Raw genomic sequence first — 26,217 nt, forward strand, 5'->3', positions numbered from 1 at the left:
TTTAAATGCTGCTGTAAATTCAAGTCTCACAAGAAGGAAAGTCTATAGTATTATAGTATATATTTTATGATCGCCACTAGTATGTATCGTAATTCCCTGTTCACAGTGCTTACAATATTAACTTGGTGCCATGCAATAACTGGCTATCACTACTTCCCTCAGTATCTACACAATAATAACAGTAGTTCCTGCTTTCACTTCATAGCACCCAACTTTGGCACAACATAAAAAAGCCAGACAATATCCTTCCTTTCTTGCTCATGCCAGCACACTAACATTTTGAGAGCATACCTGAAAAAAGAGCATTATAAATGCAGTCAAGTGTTTTGTAGTGAAGAAAGAAAGGGAGAAAACACCACACTATTTTCACAGGTACATATGTGTTTCAGCAGCTAGATGGCAGCTACCTTGATCTGGACTGGCGTGTGCCATCTACTTGGCTCTTGGCCATGCTCCTCTGCAAACCCTGCTACAGCTCCATGCACTGACCAGGCAAATCTCTGATCCTGACTGTTCTGGTCTTACTTGCCCCCCCACAGCACTCCTTCCCCTCCTGAATGCATCCTGATGAATTGTCCATATTGCCCTATCATGCTGACATGTCAACATAAGTCACGCTACAAAATTGCGCCCATCACACTCACTGTTGCTCCTTTCTGACACAGCATAAACCAAAGGGGAGGAAAATTCCACTAAGTTGAAGAAAATCAATTTCATCTTCTATGTCTGTGCTCTATCACATGACTATAAATCATCCCCGAGGGCACTTCAAGTGATATTATGGGGCATGTCATTCACTGCTCTTCTGGGATAAAACCACTCAGCTTTGCCATATAATTTCATCGGTCCAATCAGAACTGTTAATGAGATGCCCTCAGGTACAATCGGAAGACATTTCAGGGCACCATAATAATTTATACAAACAGATTCATCAAGAACAGTAAGTACTGTGCTCCAGCCAGTCCCATCAAATTAATTATCTTTACATCCAAGAATCAATACAAATTATCTGAGTGCTCCTGTTTACTTCATTCGGAAGTCACTTGCTAATGTTGCTAATAAAATTAAATAAAAGAGAAATAATACATGCGGTCCATGAGTGAATACATTTCTAAAAATCTTCTCTGCAAATTAAATCACATTTTATCAGTTCTTTACTCATGACTTCCTGGTTTTTGAAAATCAAAATCTGAGCCAGTTACTAGAAATGGTATACTTTAGACAATTTTAGGTGAATTTTAAGTTTTTGGTATTTAATGATTTAAATGATCATTTTGCCAAATGTCAAGGTTGTTTTTTTTAGTTTTATAAAAGAGTCTTTATAGTTTCAACAAGATTAAAAATAAACTCAAAGACAAAAAACAGCTATTAAGAGTTCAAATAAAGCAAATTTCAGGCAGTGTACCACAGTATAATTTTTGTACTCTAGGCTGTATTAGTTAGGAGAGTACATGATACCTTCCATTGATATCAGCACTTCAGTATTGCTTTGCCACCTAAGGAAAAGCTACACTGGCACGGAAATAAAAGTTTGGATATACTGAATGCGAAACAAGTTTAATACCAGGAAACTTTGCCTCATTCTGTTACTTTTTACACACTGAATACGTAAGTCTAAGCATTTAGGTGTATATGGTATTGCTAAGCATACTACTACTCATATAGGACCTGTGCCTTTTTGCTTAAAATGGTTCATTCTTACTGCTCTTCTAACTCCACAACTGTCACCAAGGTAAAAGATAAGACATAAGTGGTAACGTTACAGAGATCCTCTCCTCTTCTATTAATGCTTGTAAGAAATCCATTAAGAACAGGATACAAGTGACATAAGGATGTGGAGAAAAGGGAGACGGAAGAAACCTGGTGTAATGGAAACAATACAGTACAACCTATGTTTATATTCAGTTTCAACTAATTAAATGCAAATTTTAACTGCATAAAAATAGACCAGTAAACAAATTTCCAGATACATGCGTATCAAAGTTGAAACTGCTGTTCTTCACTAGAATTATATAAGGCTTTACTGGCCATGCAGTTTTATTCACTGACAAGAAACAGTTTTTACCACCAAGGAATTTCTTGAACTCTTGCGTAACACAACAGACCTCTTCCCCTTGACACATGGCATTCAAATTTTTGTCAAATCAAATCCATTCCTATTTCAGGTACTGACTATATTATTTTTGAAATTACATATGTAATTGTTGTGCAAAAAAAAAATATTGAATATTTAAGTATAAGGTCATCAACTCATTTGATAAGCTTTAATTTTCTAGACAATCCTTTTTCCTTTAAGAATTCAATGTTTTTCTTAAAACTCAGTTCTATATAACAATTAGGAACTCCTCTGTCTCATTGATATAGGAAAGGGTTAAGCATCAGCATTAATTGGTGTTAATCAAAGAGCATCACTTAACATTGTTAATCCTGCACCAACTGGAAAAAAAGCTTAAATACGAACAGTAAAGAAAATTTCTAAAAGGATTGACCTCACTTGGCCACTTCCCAACCCCATAGATTCTACACCTATCTAATGGCTTTTATGTCCATCTTTTTGATCTAAATTCAATTAATTTCAAAAGTCGCAGCCATAAAAACCCCACAATTTCACAACTTAAGCTAAAACAAAAATTCCTAAAATTTCATAAATTCAGTATTCTGTTGACAGAAAAACCACAAGAATTGGGTATCCTCCTATTAACACTGCATTGTCAAAAGCCCATTGAAATCAAATGTCATTTAACTTTTAAATTCTCAGGTATTGCAGCAACTGTTTGAAAATTAACTACATAAATCTTAAGTTCTATGTGAACTGTCAATCTAAAGTGGCCAATAAGGATTCAGAAAGCCATCAATATTTTGTTTTCTTTTTTACTCAAGTTTAATAATATACCTAAAATAAACGTATGCTCTGCAACTTAGAAAAAGATTATAGTGCTAGAACAGCAAAGAAATACAAACACTAGGGAATTCAAATCCATACATCTCACAACTTCGTATAGCTGTCTTTCCAGACAATCGCTCAGTCACACCAGCTCAGAGGGATTTCAAATATTGAATCCTGCTATCATCTTACAGATATTACAAGAGCCCAAAGCAGTGTCCACATCACTTGCACCGTAACTGGGAAACTGAAAATGATAGAGTGAGTACAAAATCATGTTGGACATGGGTGACTCTCTGAGTCATCAGGTTATCTCTAATCCCTCCTATAAAACAGGTAACTTTTTAAAGTGAATGTGCTGAAAGGTTAGACACATGGCAACCTATATTATCCAACTAAGTAAGCTGGTATCCTCATGAGATTAAACCAAGAAATAGCACTTTATGCTCTCTTAATACTATCTGTATGACAACAACTGCAAAACAGCCTGAAAAAGAGTGAAGATGTAGGATAACTGATGTACCATTTTTCAGTAGCCTTGACAGAAAAACAGATATGAAATGAAGTTTACAGCCTGAAGTCACTAGACCAGCACAAACCATACCAGCTAAATTCAAAACCAAAGGCAGCATTTGATATTCTATGGAAAAAGACAAAAAAAAAATTACATCCTACCTTCTTGAACTGCCTGAAATGGATTGTTGCCATCCACAAATGTCACTGAACATGTGATTTTCTCTGTTTGTAAGATTTCATCATTCTGGTTGAGATCAGCAACTGCCATTCGAAAAACTTCCTCATCTTTTTTAGCAGATTCATCAAAAATTGCCCCTGGGAAATAAAGAAAAAGAACAAAGAAAAAAAAGAAAATTGAGGTTGCACATTTCACATACATTTCAAAGTGTTAATCATAACCACTCAAGTCATATTTTATGCTGTAACTTCACCCCTTCGCTCACCCCTGATGAGCAGCTCTCAAAACACAGAACCCAGAAGCCACATCAAAAAATAGAGAGTTTCTATTTTGAAAAAGTTTAGGGTAAAAATTGAAGACAAGCATTTACTCCAGCTAGAAATAATGGGAATCTTTGTTTAGATAAAAGAAATCATCTGTGGAGAAACACTGCCAAGAAAAGAGAACTAATTACCTTTCCAAAAGCGCTATTTAATACACAAATAAACAGAATGGGCTAAGTTACCAGTTGCACATTATATTTAGTGATCATTAAAAGAAAAATACAAAAGAAATGAAGTCCAAATAAAATGAAAATAATTCTATAATTGTACTGGGAATATGAGTTAGAATTAACAGCAGCGATCAATAGACAGGTTAGCAGCTGATAAACTATTTCAGGTCTAATTTCTATCAGATTTATAAAAGAACCACTCCAGCTAATCATCTCTCAGTAAATTTTAATTAACTCAAGTTATTTCTCTCTCTATGAATATGACAGAAAGTGACTGTTCCGCCTTTTTCCCAAAACCTTCAAGCAAAGCATCTTCAACAGGAAACCATTAAACACAGGAGGAGTTGGCAGCATAAAGGTTTCCAAAGCTTGCATGGCCAATTCTTCAGGTATTTTGAAAAAGAACACCCAGGCTAGAGGGTGCCGTTTTCCACTTCAGCATCACTAAATTTCTATTATTTTATATTAGTTTCTTATATTAACTATTTAAGCAGAGATGGCTCAAATCGCAGCATGACAGTCCTATGAAGAATGATTTACTGTTTAAAGCTTCAAATTGGGTCTATGAAGTATTCAAGTACCTCTAAGACTTTAACTTATGTAGATTAAAGAGATGAAAGGATTCTTCAAAAGCAAACATTTGAAAATTTTAGCTGTTTTTTTGAAATTTCTTTTCAGGCTAATTTATTCTTGAGCATTCACTGTCAACACAAAACTGAACTAAGAGCACATGTGATGAGGCAGCCAAAGGGTACATATAATAGTGATTACTGATGATCTCATGAAAAATATCTGCAGTGGTGTGGGACAAGATTGATTTACAGGCAATGGCTACTTTAAGAGAAGTTAACTTCATATGCATTATTTATCGTATTTATTCCACTGACCTCCAACACCCATCTCCCTGCCAGCACCACTCATTCTACACATGAGCATCTCTTCATACAGTCTGACTGCTTTGACTCGACCATTTTCCTCCTGAATCTACTGCCATCTGGAACAGCTGTTCTTTACCACTCCACCTCATTCACTTGTCATCTCTGTGCAAATCTCAATTGAAAAGATTCATTTTCTCCCTTGATTCTTCTTTTTTTTTTTTTTTTTTTAATTTAGCTCCATAAAGCAAAGCCTCACAGCTGAGAAAAAACTTAGCATGCAAGATGCTTCAAACTATAGCTTCTCCAATAAGATGATTTTTATATCCAAGTAAAATTTAAGTATACAAGAGACTTTACCTAGTGAAATATCTTAAAACATATTTCTGTTTCTAATCTTAGAAAATAGCGCTTGTTTGTTTTAACCAAAATTACTTGTGCGTGTGTATTTGGTTTTGCTGTTTTTGTTTGCGTTTGGTTTTGTTTTTTTTTTTCTCCTGTAGGTACTTTGGGGTGACTATATTGTTTTTTCTTGGTTTGTTTTTGTTCGCTTCTGAGAAGGAAGCAGAACATATACCTATACTGATGATGACTACATAAACATGACTACATTATTTCCAATAAACACTTGAAGGAACAATTTTACATGGTTATTAAATAATTCCACAACAAATGTCACAGTAAAAGGAAGTGAACATGCACCTATTGCATGCACACAGGGCAGTTTTTGACTCCACTGCAAACACCATGGCAAAACAAAGGCTTTCCAATTAACACTGTAGAGTACAGCTTCTTACTCTACAGCTAAGCAATGTTACCTTAGGCCTGGCTTTGTCCCCATATAATTCCTTTCAGCCATGGCTGCCTCTAACAGACCATGCTTTTTCTCTTGTTTCTCAGCCTAAAGCACATCCTACCTCTGATAGCATCTGAACATACATAAAGCATACGGTTTTATTAAATCCCATGCAGCATTCACAAATTATATTCTTCCTTGCTACAGTACAACTGCTTCAGTTTTACACTTCTCGTTGTAAGCAACATTTATGGCTCAATTTACCAGACACTCCCTAAACAACACTGCATCTGACATATTTAACCAGCTACATTACAGAACTGAGACATTACACACGCTTTATATCCGTGCAGTTTATATTCTGCATAGGTACAACAGATATCTATGTGTGTGTATATATATGTGTGTGTGTGTGTGTGTGTATATATATATATATATATATATATATATGTAGACAACAATTGTAAAAACACGTGACAGCAATAGCTTCGGCTTGAGCAACCTAGCCCAGTTTTCTTCAGAAATTAGGGTTTTATCCATTAGAGGATCTAATTTAATTATACAAAAATTCTTTTGAGATGTACTAAAGACAACACTGGAGATGTCACTGCATAGCAGTATATGCATTCAGCCTCAAATGGTGAGAACAAATTTTATCTCATAATTGATTCTCCAAGTTTATTTAATTTTTGTTCTCAAATAAAACTGAAACACTCAAAGCAGCATCTGAAGCATTTTCAAATTGTTCCTGTTCTTATTCATATGCTTGTAGATACAAAGGTTTCTTTTAACTGTTTACCTACACAACAATCAATATTATGCAATTTGTTAATTTTTGTTAGGTTTCCAAAATAAAACTAATTTGAATGAAAACAAAGGTATTTTTGGTTTGCACAAACAAACATTGCAGAAATATTTTCAATTTTCTATGGCTTCAGGAACCTGGTTAATAGAAGAGAGCTTTCTGACATGAATAGGGTCTCTCAGAGTTTTTCCAGCTGGCACTAACTGCAGCCCTAAACTTCTTTGCTTGGTGAGGCTTGACATCATGCTGAACTTGGAACCTTACTCTTTCCAACACAGTTTTTTTAAACAACTCAAACAAAATAAAAGCAACTAAACTATATCACACTTCAAAATGACTTACACATATTTTTTGCGGTAAAGCTAGAAAATTGCAAAACCACAGACTTATTTAAACTGTGTTTCCAAAACAAACCCTTTCAGCTATGGGGGGGAAAAAATTTACAGGAAATAATGAACAGCTGAAGAAATGTAGCAAATTATTCCTCCAGATACTGTGCAAAAATTGGTCTCTAGAAAACCGTATAGAAGTACAATTTGGCAAAGGAAATAGTTTTCAAAATGATACAAAATTAGATGCTGTTCCTTTTTCTACCCCCCACTGTGTACCATAACTGAAATAGTTCTCATACTAAACACTTCATTTCTAACTATACTCAAGGAGTATTCCCATGCTTGCATCAAGAGCAATGTGTTGACACAGCAATTATTTAACACCAGCTTCCTCCCCACCTCGTTACATTAACATGACATTACTTTCAGCTTTATCTGTATGAGTCTGTATGAGGACAGCACAAATGCAATTCTCTACCTCAGCACACCAACAATGTCCTGTAGCTTAGCAGAAAATTCTTAGAGTTTAACCATCTCATTCACACTCTACAACGTCACCAGAAATCTGTCAATTTCAATGAACTTCAATGAAATCATACACAGATTTTCTATGTACACTAAGTACTAATGACATTATTAGAAAGGCATTGCAGATATCACTTGTCCTACTGACCTCGATGTACAAAAATATAATCCAACTTACACGCTACTGGTCATTTCTTGAGAAATTTCCCTAGCCTACTAGAAACAGTCCAGGAAACACAAAAACGGGACAGAAATTCATCATCACTGTAAGGATGAAATATAAAGAGATTTAAAGTATGTCCATGCTTCCATTGGCTGAGAAAAGAGGAAGATCATTTCTTGTGCAGTGCTTTCAAGTATCATCCATGTAACTTATCTATGAAGCTATAACATTAATTTCACAAAATTAAGTACTTCATTTCAAAGATAAGGGGGAAGCATATAGATTAAATGCCATTGTAAACTGAAGTCAGAGTTCATTTTCAGCACATAAGCTTGGTATTCATTTTTTAATGTTACCCACACACACTTCATTAGCAAATGCTATATATACTTAGCTCAATAACAAAGTAGTTCAGAATTCCAGGAATGTTTGGAAAAAAAAATGAATATTGCATTCTTATTCTAAATGAGAAAATTAATGCAATGAAGCACAGATAAAGGTTAGACAGAGAATGGTTTGAGGGCAGCCCTGAGGAGGATTTGGGAGTGTAGATTAATGAAAGCTTCAACATGAGCTGGTAATGTGCAGTCATAGCCCAGAAGGCCAACTGTATCCTGGGTTGCATCAAGAGAAGCATGGCCAGCAGGTCGAGGGAGGTGATTCTGCCCCTCCACACTGCTCTGATGAGACCCCACATGAAATACTGCATCCAGTTTTGAGTCCCCCAATGCAAGAAGGATATCAATCTGTTGGAGGAGGTCCAGAGGAAGAACACAAAGATTATCAGAAGGCTGGAGCACCTCCCCTATGAGGACAAACCAAAAGGGCTGGGGTCCTTCCATCCCAGCTAAGAAAGAGAAGCCCCAGCTCTGAAAGGGAAGGCTCCAGGGGGACATAATAGTAACCTTCTAGTACTTGAAGGGGGCCTACAGGAAAGCTGGGGAGGGACTTTCTACAAGGCCAAGTAACAACACGATGAGGGGAAATAGTTTTCAACTGGAAGAAGGTAGATATAGACTAGAGATTAGAAATAAATTCTTTCCTGTGAGTGTGATGAGACACTGGAACAGGTTGCCCAGTGAGGTTGTGGATGCTCTCTCTCTGGAAGCATTCAAGGCCAGATTGGATGAGGTTTTGAGCAACCTGGTCTAGTGATAGATGTCCCTGCCTATAGCAGGTGGTTTAGGTGATCTAAAAGGTCCCCCTCTAGACCAAACCATTCTATGATTCTATAAATAACATAATAACCACAATTGAAAAAAAAAATAAAAGTAGTGAAATATTCTCTTGTAGGCAAATAATTTCAAACAAATAACAGGGTTAAAAAAAAAAAATCAGACCTATGTGATCTACTGTGAGACTGGGATAGTAAAAAACAGCCCTTCTTCAGCAGAAAAATGAAGATCCTTCTGTGTTTGTCACAGAACTTCAAATAAACCTCTGATATTCCTCTTCTCTCTCACTCCTCCCTCTCCCTCCCCCCCCCCCCCCCCCTTAGATTCTACTACAAAGCTTAGAAAGTATTAAGGTTTCTTGACAAATAAAAAACAGGCTTTTTATGTTACAAGCTTTTCTGAATGCATTTACATACAGTGAGAACCAATGCTTCAGGTATTGTACACCATACCTACTAATTACAAAGCAATAAAGACTCCAAAAAAGCAGAAACTGAAGCTTGAGGGTATAAAACTCATTGTCTTTTCCTTGTCCTTTACCAAAATGAGTTTTAACACAATGAGCAGCAATCAATTCATTTGGCTGCAATAAGTGCTGGAGTTCAGTTGTGTTCTCAAGAAATTTTGAGATTTATTGCTCTCACAGTTTGCAATGAGTAAGCACATTGGACTTCTTTTTCATTTAATTCTATTGCTGTGGATACACAAGTGTCACTGGGAATTATGTTCACATTTGGAAATAACAGATTCTAAGATCACATCCTCCTTATTTACACTGTCTGTCAGGCACATATGCACAAGCACGAACACATTCCAATCACTGTTGATTTATTTTGAGCTCATCCTGACAGACATTTCTAATTGTTCTCGAGTTCCAAGTCACCATTTAACACTTAAGTTTAATACAAATGATACCATTTGTCAAATTCTTCTGCTGAATCTCTTTAATCTTCTAAAACAAACAAACAAAAAACAGCTGTCATTTGCAAGCCTCTTTCTAGGAAAGGTTCTTGTTGTCTAGAGAGGAGAGTAAGACAAAACAGTGCAGCCCTGCTAAAAATGCATTCCATAGAGTCACAGAGTTGGAAAGATCATCAAGTCTCACTCCTATCTCCACATAGGACCACCCAAGATTCAAATCCTGAGCACACTGTCCGAATGCTCCTTTAATTCTGGCTGCTTGAGGCCATGACCACTGCCGTGGAGAGCCTGTTCCACATTCACCACTCTCTGGTGAAGACTCTTTTCCTACCACCCACCCCTGTCACAGCTCCATGTCATTCCCTCGAGTCCTGTTGGTGTCACCAGAGAGCAGAGCTCAGCATTGCCCTTTCACTTCCCGCAAGGCACTGTAGGACACCATGAGGCTTCCTATCAACCTCAGCTGCCAAGAGGCCTCAGCAGCTCCTCACATCTCTTGCTCTCCAGTCCTTTCACCATCTGTACACTCTCTAATAGTTTTGTGATCTACACAATAAATAACCCAAGGTATTCTTAAAAAGTGATTCTGAAAAATCTCTTGGTAAATATTAAAATCTCTTCTCACGTGCTCTATATTGTCATTAAGTAAGTAATAAAGAGGAAAGTTCCATAAAGTGGAAAATGAATGTATATAACTACTATGTTAAAAGACATAATCAGCATACACCTTACATTGTTTATATTTATCTAACTCACAGAACATATTACAAAGCCAAAATGATTTTCTTCCTGCAAATCCAAAAATACTGCACAAATGCCAGTTATGTTGTTGGAAACCGATGTCTACCACTGCAGTTGAAGCAGGTCATGATATCACTATAAACAATGCATATTATATACTGATTACCTTTCAAATAAGAATGAAGTTCTTTTCTCTGCCCTGTTCAACTATAAACGTAATGTGATAATTAACTACAGAGATAGAATTTTCACATTCATTATGCAATAAATGATCTGATAATAACGAGAAGATTTTAATGTTTTATCCATTACTATCAAGTTGGGGTCTAGCTGTGAAAAGCATCTGGCTAGGTAGATACTACTGTCACATTACTAATGTCCCATGCAGAAAATTGGTGTGATGATAATAAATCGGCAAATCAGTATCTGCATTTTTCAAAGAAATATTTAAATAATGTTTTATAATGTACACTAACAGTTTGCTTACACGTTGTTTTAGAACCAAAGCAAATACTGATTCAACACACTATTTTATTATAATCATCTTTATTAGTCCATTTTTGTAAATGCAAGAATACCTCCTGAAGTAATGTCTGTGCAGAGAAATACATCCTAAAACCCCTGACCAGCTGTTAAGCATTTGTCACTGTTCACTGTTAACTATCTTCAGCAACTACATCAAATTTTACTTTGGAAATTTTTGAAAGATTAACCAAATGATGCAATCTACTATTTAGAGATGGAGAAAAAAACATTGTCAAACCCTCTCTGTAAGTCACTGTATAACCAATGAATATTAAGATGTTATAATCATGAAATAAACAAGAGTTAGACAAAGCAGATTATAATAACAAAAAGAAAATAGACAGAAAGCTTACCCATATCCTGGGCTTGCTTACAAAACTGCAGAAGAGAGCCTTGCCCACTGGAGCCAGCTCTAAAATGGGTCTGGGAGAGGTGGAGCTAGGCTCCACAACTTCCAGCAGCACAGGTGAATTGCCTTCACCTGTGCTCCCAAAGCTGACTCATTGCTTGCCTCAGGTGATCAATTAGATGTTCAGGCCGTGATTTAGCAGTTTCCATACAGTCATGAAGCAGCTATTGAAACTTATTCCAGTAACAGCTGAATTTTGCTGTTATAGCACCAGTGTGCTATAGGTGTTAATAATGTATAAACATACACCTACACTAAAGTGTAAAGTCTACAACGCAAGATATTTTTTGTCTTTTACCTTCCTATTTCTTTTCAAAATTTACCTAAGCCTTATGTTCTAAATACCTTAGTTATTTCATGTGGTGGAGCATTCTGGCTTCGAATACTGAAATACAGGTGTTGACATTAAATATTGCCATCAGGAGAATATTACAGGAATAAAAGGTTATTTTCTTGAGTACCACATTATATAAATCCAGGTTTCATGTTGTAGATTTCATTATAAAAATAAGATAAAGAGGCACTGAGTCAGCATATCACTGAAAAGTACAGACAGATAACTTCAAAGTATATTGCTTCTAAAAATCTATCTGATCCTACATGAAGTGTCATGAATACCATGGTCAAGAATGAGATGACAACAGAGAGAGAAGCTGCAGTGGAAAAATAGGTTTATGTGCTCCTCTAAGAATGCAAAAGCTGACTCTGAAATTAATCCCTTCCTTAAACAGCTTTTCTTTTCTTTATTCTGCTAGAATGGAGGCATTCAGCAAATCTACACACAAGTGCGCTCTTTGAATGAAAATGGGAGAAACTGAATAATCTAGCCTCACAGTCGTCTAGCTTATTTTCTTACGAAGGCAAGATAGTCCAGTAGAATGTCATTTACATTTCAGTTGAAAATTAACATATATTACGTCTTTCATTCTTATGTCACACAAGGGTTAGCAAATCCAGGATCAGTAGGATTCTGGTTTCAACACAAATGTCCTAAGAAATAGCCACTTTCCAAAAAGGGTACAAAATAACCAAGTCTCTAACACTTTTTCCATATGCTTCTCATACTAAGAGAACTAAAGATACTCTCCTTAATTCTAATATTCATGTTCTATAGTTTTGTTAACAGGATAACACAACTTCCCCCAAAATTTGTACTTTAAACATTCAGGGCTCAAAGTGACCCCATAATTGCAGACGTTGCATATTTAAGCTGCTTGTCTTTTTTTAATAGTGTCATATCTTTATATATAGATAGATATATAGATATATAGATCTTACATATTTTCTACTTTTCCAATTCATAATTTTCAAGTATGTCTAAAAAAATACATCCCTGCAGAATATAACTCACAGATAAACTGAGTTAGACTTATTTTAAGATTTTCATCCAATAAATTCTGATAACATGTGCTCATATTTTTGCAAAAAGGAAGCATGAAAACAGAACAAATTTCAAACTACATAAGACTCCCAAACATGACTGAAAAGATCAGTCTTATATTCCTTCAGCTCTCTGCTGCACTTGAACTTCCAACTTTGTTTTTATTAACAATACAGTTCTGCAATAACATATGAACTCTTTGAAAATTATAGCACTATCATATGGTTATGAATTTATATTTTCTAAAGCTTCACTGCAAGTTAGATAAATGAATTCAATTTCTGTTAAAACATAGTTTCCAAGGAGCATCATGTAAGAATTCAATTGGAAATAAATACATAACATCATAATTCCTGATTTTAAGATGAATTCAACTATTTCTTTTATTAGTTTTTATTATTTTTGTTGTCTTCGAAGATAAATTTTCAAAGCAAGAATGAGAGCTGTAGGGCTACTTCCATACACCACGGATGTGTCAAGCACCTGTATCAGTCCAAATTCTCCCCTTTGTTTTTCCCACATTTTTGGAAGATCTCCTAATATGATGTTACACAACAGGACATTAGCAAATCTAAGGCTGAGAAATGCCTCAAGCAGCAATATATTTTCCTGAGAGGTGTGCAATTCCAAAGGAAAATTTTAAAATTCATGTCTATAGAAATGCAATAATTTTGTCCTATGTTCTGACAAACAAGTACTGTAACTGAAGAGTAAGAATTAAAATGAACTTGCTGTTCTAACATTTAGTAAAATAACCACAGAAAAAAATAAATGAAGCATGCTTCATTTCCATTCATCTCCAAGTCCAGAGTTGCTATGAACTCAAAGTACCTGCAATTTATAAATATTTTTGAGAAATCAGCTTGACATTTAAATCATTGAAGAAATGATTTTTTTGGTTTCAGATTCTCCCTAAAAGAATCATATGCAAGTGACTAGATTCCCATTTTACAGATTGTGGAATATTAACAATATATACAGTAACTTGCGCAGACACTCAAAATAATTATTCACCCGTTAAAATTAGAAGAAAGTAAAGTAGTGCTGATTGCTTATTCAGAGTATCTTGTATTCTATCTAGAGCTTAACTGTTATAATCTTGGAACACAAATAATATTATGTTATTATTATAGATTTTATCTTATATGGAAATTTCATAGGAGAAGGTGATGGGGCGAGGTGATGAAGCATCTATAAGCTGAAGGTGACAAAACCATGTGTGTAATGTCTTGAAAATATTTTTATCTTCAAGAAATAATAAAAACTTTACCTAAGCTATGATTATTACAGATGTTTAACATATTGTAAATTGGAAAATATTGTAGGCTGGAAAATAGCTAAAGAATATAAAATTGTACAAAAGAAACAAGAAAGATATTATGTGGTCCATTGTCAAATATGTATTGTAAGAACTGGAAAATAAACAAATTTTTTAAAATAAAAATTAATTAATTTAATTATTTAACCACTCTAGAAACTACATTCACAGTGAGAAAAAACCTTTGTTTACTGTTACATGTTCTCTGCTGATTAATTCAAGGTTGTAAAAAGTCAAAATGAGGAAACTGTACTTTGGCAGCAGATAGTTGCAGCCAGAAGAATATTGTACAAGTTTTTCCTCTTAATTTAAGAAACTGGTAAAAAAAAAAATCATGCAACACTCCTGTCACACACTACCAATCATAAAAATAGATTTTCTTTTTAGCAAAGCACTAGTATAACCTAAAACATCTCCTCTTACCAGACTGAGAGGAGATCAAGGTTTTGTTTTGAGTCAGCAGAAAACCTGTAAACAATGTGCATTTTATTTTCTGTCACATTTGATTACTACCCAAGTGATGAATGCACAGGGAAATCCATGTAAGAAGCATAACCTTCATACTATTCTTCTCATAGTCACTTTTACTATGAGCCACTCTCCCAGCTAACTAGTTTAAGAAAACATGTTTCTTACATACCACTTCTGAAACTTTGTGAAAATAATTCCAGTAATCTCTCTATATAGGAAATATGAACAACAAGTAAACTGGGAAATGATTTAAAAAAGCATAAGGTGACATGTTATTTTCAATATCATAGTATAAATTCTGCCCTCCTTTTCACTTAAACAACTTCAGTAGATACATTTGCTGCAATTTCTAGTCAGTTCTCTGTTAATAAAGTCTTTCTGTTGTTTGGGAAAAGAGCAAATCTCACTCACTGTTGCTTGGACACTCTTCATATGATGGGACAGTAAATCTTTAAAATTTGTATACAGGCTTTTAATCTTATTATTACTGTATTATTTATTTACAGTAATTTTTTAGTTGTTGTTACCATACTATTACCAATAAATACTTTATCTGTATTGTGGGACACTTTTTTCTTTGGAAGAATGGTGAAGGTATAAACCAGAAATCTACTTAATATAAAAGCCTTGTGTCCAAAACTTGTAGTATTTCATTTCCTTAATCACAGAATCACACAAAAACACCAAGGTTGGTAGAAACCTACAAGATCATCCAGTCCGACCATCCACCTATCACCAATAGTTCTCACTAAAATACATCCCTCAACATAAAATCCGAATGTTCCTTGAACACCTCCAGGTTTGTGACTCCACCACCTCTCTGGGCAGCCCATTCCACTGTCTGACCACTCTTTCAGATAAGTACTATTTCCTAACATCCGGCCTAAATCTCCCCTGGCACAGCTTGAAGCCGTTCCCTCTAGTCATATCACCAGTTTTGTGGGAGAAGAGGCTGACCCCAAAATCACTGCAGCCTCCCTTCAGGTAGTTACAGAGAGCAATAACGTCTCCCCTGAGCCTCCTCATTTCCAGACTAAACATTCCCAGCTCCTTCAGCTGCTCCTTATAAAGCCTGTGCTCCAGACCCCTCACCAGCCTTGTCGCCCTTCTGTGAACCCGCTCCAGTGCCTCAATGTCTTTCTTGCAGCAAGGGGCCCAAAACTGGACACGGTACTTGAAGTGCAGTCTCACCAGAGCTGAGCACAGTGGGACAATCACTTCCCTGTTCCTGCTGGCAACACCGTTTCTGATGCAAGCCAGGATGCCATTGGCCACCTGGGCACACTGCTAGCCTGTAGCAGTTCCTCAGGTTGTTGTGGCCAAAGTGCAGGACCAGGCATTTGGTCTTGTTAAACCTCATCCTATTGGCTTCAGCCTAGCCATCCAGTCTGTCCAGATCCCTCTGTACGGTCTTGCTGCCCCCAGGCAGATCGACACTTCCGCCAACTTGGTGTCATCTGCTAACTTACTGAGAGTGTACTCAGTGCCCTTATCCAGTTCATCAATAAAGATATCGAAGAGGACAGGTCCCAGCACCGACCCCTAGGGAACACCACTTGTGACCAGAGTGACAAATTTTAAAAAAAAAAAAAAAAACCCTGAAAAAAATCCCTGACAGATTAAAAAAAATCCCTGAAATTGTAAGCTCTGCTAACCCAGCATTATTCCAAGGACAGGAAAATTGTGCGTCTTTTCAATGTGTTTTTATGCCTAAAGAAATCTATAAGTTCATGATGCTATATTTAATAGTAGCAAAAAGTCACTTCTGGGAATTAGATCACAATGGGGCATGAGTCCCAAATCCATTCTTTTGCAAAGGGATTGTTTCTTTACTGAAGTCATGACTTCCTACACTATCTGAATAATCATCATAGAGATCATTTATTGCTAATAAAGTAAAGTTTACTGTAAGATAAAATTCTTCAGGAAGAGCAAAATCATACTGGCTACACGACTGGCTGCGACTTGAGAGCTATGTTGCTAACATGCTGCGTAGTAACATAGCTCATATATCAAACTAGCTCTTCATGAATAGGAACATTTACTGAAGAAAAGGGACAATAAGAAGAATTAACATTCAGATCTCCTCTTCCATATCCTGTGTTCTCGTTACAATTCATTATGAACTTCTACTGAAATATGCTCTAAAATTAAATTTTAAAGTTGAAAGTGTAAAAAGGAAAATTCAACTTCTCTTAAATAAAAAATTAAAATAAAAAAACCAAAACTATCAGCAGCAGCAGCAGCAGCAACAACAAAATAAAACCAAACCTCCAACAAAAAAACTCAAGGTGTAAAAAAAATAGCCCCACAAAGGTAAGGGTGGAGAGTGTGGACAGGCAGATTCACTATATTGGCAGTGCAAGCAAACAGTTTTTACCTAATCCCGGAACTGAAGAGAATTTTCTTTAAGCATTACCCTTCCAGCTCTTCAGCAGAACTTCTTATAGTTCCTTTTACAGTGCAAAGGGGAAGGAAAAAAAAAGCCTTGCAAAGAATTTTGTACACCTCAGTACACTATCAATTTTTTCACCTTTTTTAAAGGCATACAGAGAACATTAGTTTCTTTTATGGCCTTAGATATAGAACATCAAACAAGACTCCTCAAAGCATGAGAAGAAATAAAGCACTGAAGAAGGGACTAGAGTGCACAGCTCTGCCAAGTGAATCTCTGCTCTATGAAATCTTCTCATTTTCTCCTCCCTACTTCATTTCATGTTCATGATTTTGGATCAGTAAGAGATTGGCAGCCCTGCCTGCAGCAGGAAGGGGTTGGAGTATTAGGATCCTTGAGATCAGTTCCAATCCAAGCCATACTATGATTCACAGTAATAATCATATGCCAGACTGTTTCTGAACTAGGTCATAGCAGTTGGTACAGATGTGATGCCTGGGTTACTTTTTATCCTACTGAACACACACACACACACTTAAAATCTTTAAAGGTCATCTAGTCCAACTCCCATGCATTAAACAGGAATTAAACAGGAACACCTACAGCTAGACCAGGTTTCTCAGAGTGCCATTCAGTCAGACCTTGAATGTGTCCCAGAAGAGGGCATACACTGATGGCTTTGGAGCAATGAGCTATCCTCAGAAGCTTTTAGTTTTTGTTTCTATTTGTCTTATTTTTCTGTGTCTGAATATATACCTGCAGAAAATTGGAAAAAACATTACTTGTGCCTGAAGATATACGGTATTTTGCTTCTCTAACTACTTCAAGAAAATCACTTCACACATTTTTTTTAATATAAGGGAAAACCCCTTTCCAAGGCCATCTGAGTTGTATAAATGAAAGTACTACTCTAAAAGGTAACATTTTACATTTAAGATCTGTTATAATCTAGTTTGTCGTATGAAATTCAAGGAAGCTCTAGTTAAAAAAAAAAATAAAAGAGCATGCAGAATTTTGCAGTAAAGGCACACTGTATAGAATTATCAAGAATGCATGCTCATGCACTCTCCAAAAGAAAAAAGCCAAAGTGTATTTTTTTCATAAAGAAACAGCACATCACAGTTTCAAAATGAAGGCAGAGGCCTTCATTAACATATAATAGTAATAGCAAATCATTTGTGATTTGTGAATTATGTTCTCAATATCATATGAACGCCAATATAACTATGATTATTGCATTGCCATCTTAAATGTAAAAACATATAGTCCAACATATATAAGTCTATATCTCAAACTTCATTTCTCCAAATTTTGATTATATTCTCAGAGAATAAGAACAATATGGCAAATATCCAAAGTGAAAAAGCAGCAAGTCAGGACAAGTTTGTAGGTTCAGTTCTGCTTCATTTAAGTGAACACTTATGCTACCGAATAAGAAAATCTTATAATTTTCAAACTACATCCCAGGAATCAAAAATAATACTGAAGTCCACAGTGGGAGATGGGGAAAAATATATACAGCATAATTATAAAATACTGATTAGAAGTAATTAAAAAGCAACATTCACCACTTCAGATTGAAAGGAAAAATACCTTCCAATAAGCTTCAGTAACAAGATTTTTTTCTGAATATTGCTAGATTCATATGCACCTTTTATTGGTCGCATATTTATTTTGTAGCACAAGTTTCTGGAAATATTTAAATATTCAATTGCAGTCTGAAGATCTAAAGATCACTTTATATTTACAGAATCAGAATTGTATCCCATTCAGATATTAAGGCAGTCATTTCAGAAATAAAAACCTTACAACATAATTTAGGACAGATCAGTAATTTAATTATCAACTCAAATCACTAAATGAAGCATTTTTAAGGAAGTTGAGAATTTACTTTACACTCTTCTAAACAAATCTGTTAAAAAGATCCAAAAAGATCAGACAAAATGGCTGTAAAATTTGAAAATTATTTATGACATCAGTGTATTTCTGTGCAAATGAAATAAGTTCTTAGCTGAGTATTATTTAACTATTGTCAAGAAAGAGTTCTAACATTTATCTGAAAACAGATCTCTCAGTCTGTCAAGAAAAAAAAGTACATGTTGTTGATGACTTCTAGTAATTTCCTCTATTTAGCTATTTTGTCATCTACTGAGAGCTTACAATTCATCTATTCAAGTGCCTCCTGTGTGTTTGCTAAAGATCTTGCTGTTTTGTTGTCAAATGGGTGCACAAAATCTCTCCCATATGGAGAACAGTACAGGTTTTGTTTAGAAGTCAATTGGATGTTGCTTCTCTGGTTCAACATTTCCTTACAACATGAAAAGATTTCCCAGAGAAACAAAATTATATTTGGTACAATTACTGAATGACTCTATAGGATTTTCCACAGGCTCCCAAACATCATTTCTTGTCCTGGCGGCAACACTTCAGTCTAGATATTTCTGCAGACCCTGCAAGTTTTCAGCCAACTAACACACAACCCTTGATCATCTCACAGAAGCTGACTCCAGTTTTGACACAATTCAGTCCTGTTATGAAGTTCATTGCAAATTAAAATTGATGTAGCTGAATCTTGGAAAGCTGTCTTGTATTGTTTTAAAAATAAAGAGCAAAGAAGAGACAATGAGGAATATTCTTAAAATCTTGCAGAGTAATTCAATTTTCACTCTCGCTTAATAAATAAATCTGCTTTTGAAAACATTCACAGCGTATTTTGACATTTCTGTTACTGTTTAATGCTTTTTTCATTCCCACACAATCCTATCAAAATCCTGGTATCAACTTGTAAGTTGTGAATAAGCAAGGTTTCAACGAGTGTGTGGTGGCTCTACTGCAAAGCATCTGCCACGTTATCCTAATATACTGGAAATAATATCCATATTTTAAAATACTTATTGCAATTTTAATAAAACAGCTTTTAAAACAGTTGTGTTTTGATAAAACAAGAAAGCAAGCAATTGTGATAATCACTGAATAGAGACTAACCCATCTTCCACCTGTTTACATTGTTCACATGCTGAAACAGTCTCGGTAGGAATATAATCAAGCACTTGCTTGAAAAATCAGAACTAATTTTCAGAATTGTCATTAGTGACATTTTCCAAGAAATGTGAAATAATCCACAGTTTTCAGAAAGAGCTTCACACTTGGTCCGCGTTCTTTAATAGTTCATAATACACTCAAAGCACTGAGAGCTGCCTTATAGCTCCTCATATCACGGTTGAAGCACATAAAATCATGTCCAAAATAAAACTACTCAAAGCCATATTCTCACTGAGCACTGGAGACTGAAAACAAGTAAGAAAAGGAGACAGGTTTATATCAACCATGGGAAACTAAGAACTTATCTCCTACTCAGTAAAACAATATATCACCTGAAGTTAACAGACTGAAACCATTCCCCAGAAATCCTTCTATACTCATCAGTTTAAATTACACCATAAAATATTGTATTGAATCTATTTACTGCTTTATTGCAAATCCTACAAATGGGAGTCAGAGTGACGGTGTAGCACTGGAAGCTGCCAATGAGATTCAAGGAAAGGATAAAGAAAAGAGAAAAAGAAGAGGCAAAAATGGCAAGTTACTAAAATGGTTTCTACCTCGGCATTATTTTTGTCTGATTTACAGTGGAGTTGGAGGCATTATGCAGGCAACCTGAAGGGAACACAGTTGTTTTAGATCTGAATGCTATTTTGCAAATGAAATACTTACTGGTGTACTCCAAATACAGAGTAATTGGGGGCTACTTTTTATGTATCATTCTCAAGCATGTCTTTTGCCAAATGTAAGGGCTTAGCAGGTGATTAAATAGTGGCTTGCTGTTGTATTTAAAGGAAAACTTGACATGGCTGTTTGTCAAATGCAAAGTAAACATATTCTTGAAAAGCACTGATCACACACTGCCCTGCCACCTCAATATAGTTGAAGTGACCTGAACAAAAAAACCCAGCATTTATAGAGGGCAGACGGAGCCTTTTTCCCTACACTTTTCTGCAGGCTTAAATACTCACACTGCGCAGCACAACAGAAAATCTTGCCAATTTAACATTCACTGACTGAATTACAAAACAGGTTTTTCCCATGCATGCATATTATTCTTTATCATGATTATTATAAACTCAGCAAATCTTTTAAAGCTGCTCACTAATTCAAACCCACCAGGACTATCAATTTGTGACTGAAGAACATAGCCTAAAGGAAATTTCTCTATATATTGTGTGAGGAAGAGACACTTCCTGCAGCTTTTCTGCCTTTGATAGGCGTGCAGGCCAAGTGCTGACAGGAGAATGAATAGAGCCAGTCATGCTAAACATGCATCCTATTGTTTTAGACTGTGTCGGTCAGATACACTGTCAACACATTTTCCATTTCTCCCCCTGCCTCCCCCATCACCATCTTTTGTTGCTGTTGTTGGCAACTTACACTCATCCCGTTGAATTCAGTTAGAATATGCTGCAAACCATGCTGCATCTGTCGGAGCCACTGTTTTAAAGAAACACACGGACTCTCTTCTGAACAGTGGGGACTTAATTTTTTTCCAAAAAGGCTGCAGAAGTAACCTCTTGGGAAGCAGGATGTGTTTTTCCTCTTTTGAAACCGAACAAATATCTTGATGAAAATTTACTGTTATCTCCTCGCTACAAAGAGAGAATCTCAAAAGCAGGATGTAACTGGGGGAAGATATGTCTCCAACAAATGCACGAGTGAATGGAAACACACACATAAGTATATATACATGCATATAGTCCCACACATGCATACACACATAGATATGCTTCCATTATATTCTTATTTGGAACAAATAGGCTCAAAAGCAAAGAGTCCATCAAAACCAAACAGGAGATTTTCAAACAATTGCTCCAATAGCTGACCAATCAGCCTTTCCTGAAGAGTGAATGCACAAGTATTTGAGATAAATTCTTGTTCTACTACTTTTAATGCAATACTGTGTTGCCCCTCCCTCCCCCCATACACGCCTTTTCACATCTGTACATAGAAGTAAGTCTAAATTAAATGTTAAAAAATGGAATGAAACTTTGTAAATGCTAATGGAAACTGTTTTGTAAAGTGATTATAATTGATGAGAATAAGCAAGAAAAAAATGTGTTATTTTCTAGAAATATATTTTAACTACTGTGTCACAAACTAACACAATCATTTCCTGAACAAATGCAGTCCAAGATTTCAGCAGCTCCAGAGTTTGTGATGCTGAGGTCTTGCTCAGGCTGGTTTGTCTGTAAATAAATATGTGGGTGAAAAACATAGCTATGAGAGTTAGAATCACACTCAGAACTTCTGGAGCAAAGACACTTTACAAGACCTTAAAAACTAGAAGGTAGATTTGATTTTATATATATATATATATATATATAAAATCAAATATATATATACACATACACACATATATACAAATATACAAATATATACATATATACAAATATATACACAAATTATATATATACACATACACACACACACACACACACTTACATATACACACACTTCAGCCACTATGAATGAAATCAAAAGATGATAAAAAAAATATATGTTGCCAAGGTCCTGGACAACATGCATTTGAAGGAAGCCTGAACTTACAGCCTGCAAGGAAGGACTGTCAAAGTGATCGATAGCATAAAGTCACCATGATAGACCAAATAAGTAAGACAGCAATATCTATTCTTTATCAGTCACAATGCTAATCTTTTAAACTATCAAGTTTCAGGAGGAAAGGCTAGCCTTTAAAAACTACAAAATGATCAAATTAAAATAAAAGGAACAAATGGTGCTGGGGAAAAAGAAAACGTCTATCACTCTGAGTCAGGAATTTTTGTCATCCAAATGAAAATGAGTATATGAGTATATTTGCCTTCAAGATATCCTAAGAGTAATAGCTAGAAGTTTAACAAGCCTATTTCCTTCAAGGAGAGACTAGAAAGAGGAAGACATTCTCTAAGGGTCTTAAAGGTCACCCTTTATCAGTAAGCTACTCACTGAGAGATTTTTAAAATTTACTTCTACTAATGTTACTTCCGATAGCACCACTCAAGTAGGAAACATTGAGTGTCCCATGTTGCTTCCAACTCCACGAATTTATAGAAAAAGGAGGGGAAAAAAATGAAATGACTTGCCAGTGATGAGATCTTTGGCAAATATTTTGAGTAGTATAGAAGTATTAAAATATTAGATGACGTGTTCTGCATCAATCATGATCTACTGTGAATGATTCTTAGAAATCCCAGTTCTCTCTCTTTTTTAGGGTGTTATTGAATGTAATCAAAATTTCTGAGATGCGCTGTCTTCAGAATCTGGAAACACAACAAATCTCCCTTGCTAATTTTTTTTACGTATACACACTTCAAAACTTGAACTTACTAAATAGGTAACAGAATTGATTACCAAATAATCCAATTTTCATCCTTTGGGAAATGTCTCTGACATAACCTAATGAGATCTCAGGCTACTACACAATCAAGTATGGGTCCTCTTAAAAAATCTCATCAATTTCTTCCTTAATCTTGGTTTTCAGTTTTCTATTCACAAGCACTTTTCTTCTCTTTTCCACTCTCTCTTCTCACCTCATCTCTTCACTTTCTCAGCACTTAGCTTGTTCCATTTTTTTTTTCTTTAGCTCTGCTCCATTTACTACATGATCCCTCATTCATTCCTAACTTTAGCCACTAACATTTTGCATTTCATCATCATGTTTCTCAGAAACATGTTGCTTATCTGTTTCCTGAGGCATATCCTAATTGATTTGCTCCTTTTGAATTTACTTTCTTGCATGCTAAACATATAAATATGGAGAAGCAAATGGAGAAGGAGCACAAGCCTTAAGAGAAAACTCTCTATATACTTACAAACCAATTCAGAAGACTACATTAGATTCAAAACATAATTATAGTACAATTGGATACTTTCAAACAGACATAAGAACAGAACACTTCATCATTTACATTTTGGCACTATTTTCTGAAAGGAAAAATAACATTTTTTCCAAAGACTTCTGATAATAGTCACTTTCCAATTTTTCAGAAATGGTATGAAGAAGAGTATACTGAAAATTATGCAATCATTTGATCTTAGACTGCTTTCAGTTAAATATCATTCATCACAACTGGAGAGAGCTAAGGTAGAATTTGTCTTCCCTAGTGATTCAGTAACGAAAGAAAAAACAGTAGAAGTCCATATTCTGATGCAAAGTAAATTAATCTATCAAATGAAGAATTCAGAAAGTCAGATAATCTTCGTTAATCTTTAAAGCTCCGGAGCATTTGGAAAAGCTTGCTATTATCACTCAAATAGCTAACAACAGAAAAGCTTTACTATGGTTACCTGTCTTCCTTCATCAGAATTATACTAGGCCATACTTTCTATTACACATGAACTTTTAATGACTGCATATTGATTTTTTTTTATCAGGGGATGCTCTGCTGTAATAAAGGATGTCACTGTGATCAGTCCTACCACCACAGCAAAAACCTCTATCATTTTGTAGATATTCAGTTTCCAGCTTCAGATATGTCATTTCTTCTGGGAGGAATGGTGCTAATTACAATACGCAACAAAGAGCATCTGGAATCTAGAAATCAACTTATCCCTGTGTAAAGACATCCATTAGCTTCACTGGGCATTGAATCAGGCTGTTACTGCAGCTCGGCCAGCATAATTCTCCTCAATGTGTCAGACATTAATGAAGTTAACGTGGGAAAGAGCAGCACACAACAAACAGCTGATGACAAAATTGCCTAAAGTGCTCAGCTACAACTGAACCTGCCCATCAGGCACAGTTTCATAACCTCCTGAAACCTCCTGAGCTTTCAGACTCCAGACAAAATATTCTGTTTATGTCAATAGAAGGCAACTCAGTGACTTTTCTTAATTCATTAGCAGTGGTTGCTGTTATTTCTGGTTAGCAAGAGGCAGCATTCTGGCACTACTTAAAAAACGCAGGGAATTTTCAGCCTAAGTTTATGAAAAGTTTCATTTTCTGAAGGTTACAAAACCAAAGTAACAACAGCATAGACCCTTACCACTTCCAATTCACCCCTCCAGCAGACAAAAGAGATTCAAAATTCCTGTCTTTCTTTCCTCTTGGAGGCATGCTTCTCTCACAGAATTTATATGATCACCTCAGACACCCCACATTGAATGAACTTCATCTGCACTAATGAATGAGAACAAATGTATAAAAACAGAAGAGAATATGTATGCTTCTCCAAAAGTAATGCCTCCAGTTTCTTTCCATGAAAACTGTAACAGATGAAAAGAGCACAATAGCACTAGTTGACAGAGAAAATTCTAAGCTACAAAACACTATTTTCAACATAGTCATCACCATTAGGTATGTATTTTCTCCAGCAATGAACTAGAACCTGAATGCTGCACTCTACAATATGCACAGCTGTCTGGAACGTGGCTTGTTTTTCACATCACTGCTATCACTGCTGAAACGTACCTCTCACCGCCTCACCATGCTAACATCCACTGGTTGGTCTCCAATAACTTTCAACAAGTGTTAGTGAATATCAAGTGGTGTAATTTCTTCCACGTGCAGGAATTCAGTGACACACTTTTCTTCATATGCATTTTCACATCAGATGCCACTGATTTCACATCAGATATCAGACAGCTCCTCTGCTGCCATCTGTCACACAGTAACAAAATGTAAGGGACCTTTGGTGGGAAGGGTCAACCTCTACTGCCATACCATCAGCAGCCACCTCTAGCATTGTGGACCAACTTAATAAAACATGAGACATTACTTTTGGCATACCCCTTGTATTAACTTCAGAGTCACAGACCTGCCTTTGAAGACTTCCTCTCTAACTTATTAGCTAGCAAGTTGATTGAAAGTCCAGCAAAATTAGCTTTTGCAATCAAGAACCTTGAGTCTTCTGGTCCACTGGTAACAAAACAATGCAGATGGAAATTAACTGCAACTCAGTCAGGCTCTGTACAAGGTATCCATGGATAACTTACCCAGCCTAATGATCTCAAATGAAATATTAAAGGACATGCAAGTCTTCTGGTACTCATTCAGATACCCAGTAACATCTTGATTACTGCACATACTATGTGGATAATGTTTTTTTCCTTATAAAATGCTTTTAAGGAGCAATATTGCTGCTTCCTGAAATCCCTCACATGGGAAACCTGAAAAACCTTCTATGCTCTTCCCCACATCTGACAGATGTTAACTTATTTTCTAAGAAGAAAAGGATAGCATATACTTCAAGTAATGGTCTCAGTAAAACGAGTTGTGTTGCTTTGATTTCTAAAGGGAAGCATATGCTTGTGTGCAAGCAGGTTTC

At 35.7% G+C, this 26,217-nt stretch overlaps 1 protein-coding gene across 2 annotated transcripts in view; it reads right to left on the reverse strand.

Annotated features, from left to right (window-relative positions):
- Window positions 1–26,217, reverse strand: part of GRID2 (glutamate ionotropic receptor delta type subunit 2) — a 679,658-nt gene that overhangs the window by 532,070 nt on the left and 121,371 nt on the right. For both annotated transcript variants that reach the window (XM_052681767.1, XM_052681768.1), the window contains exon 2: window positions 3,560–3,715. In XM_052681767.1, the coding sequence (XP_052537727.1) occupies window positions 3,560–3,715 (156 nt within the window). The remainder of the gene's footprint in view (window positions 1–3,559; window positions 3,716–26,217) is intronic.

The sequence above is a fragment of the Tympanuchus pallidicinctus genome, unplaced genomic scaffold (assembly GCF_026119805.1).
Source record: "Tympanuchus pallidicinctus isolate F22 unplaced genomic scaffold, pur_lepc_1.0 scaffold2, whole genome shotgun sequence".
NCBI classification, from domain to species: domain Eukaryota; kingdom Metazoa; phylum Chordata; class Aves; order Galliformes; family Phasianidae; genus Tympanuchus; species Tympanuchus pallidicinctus.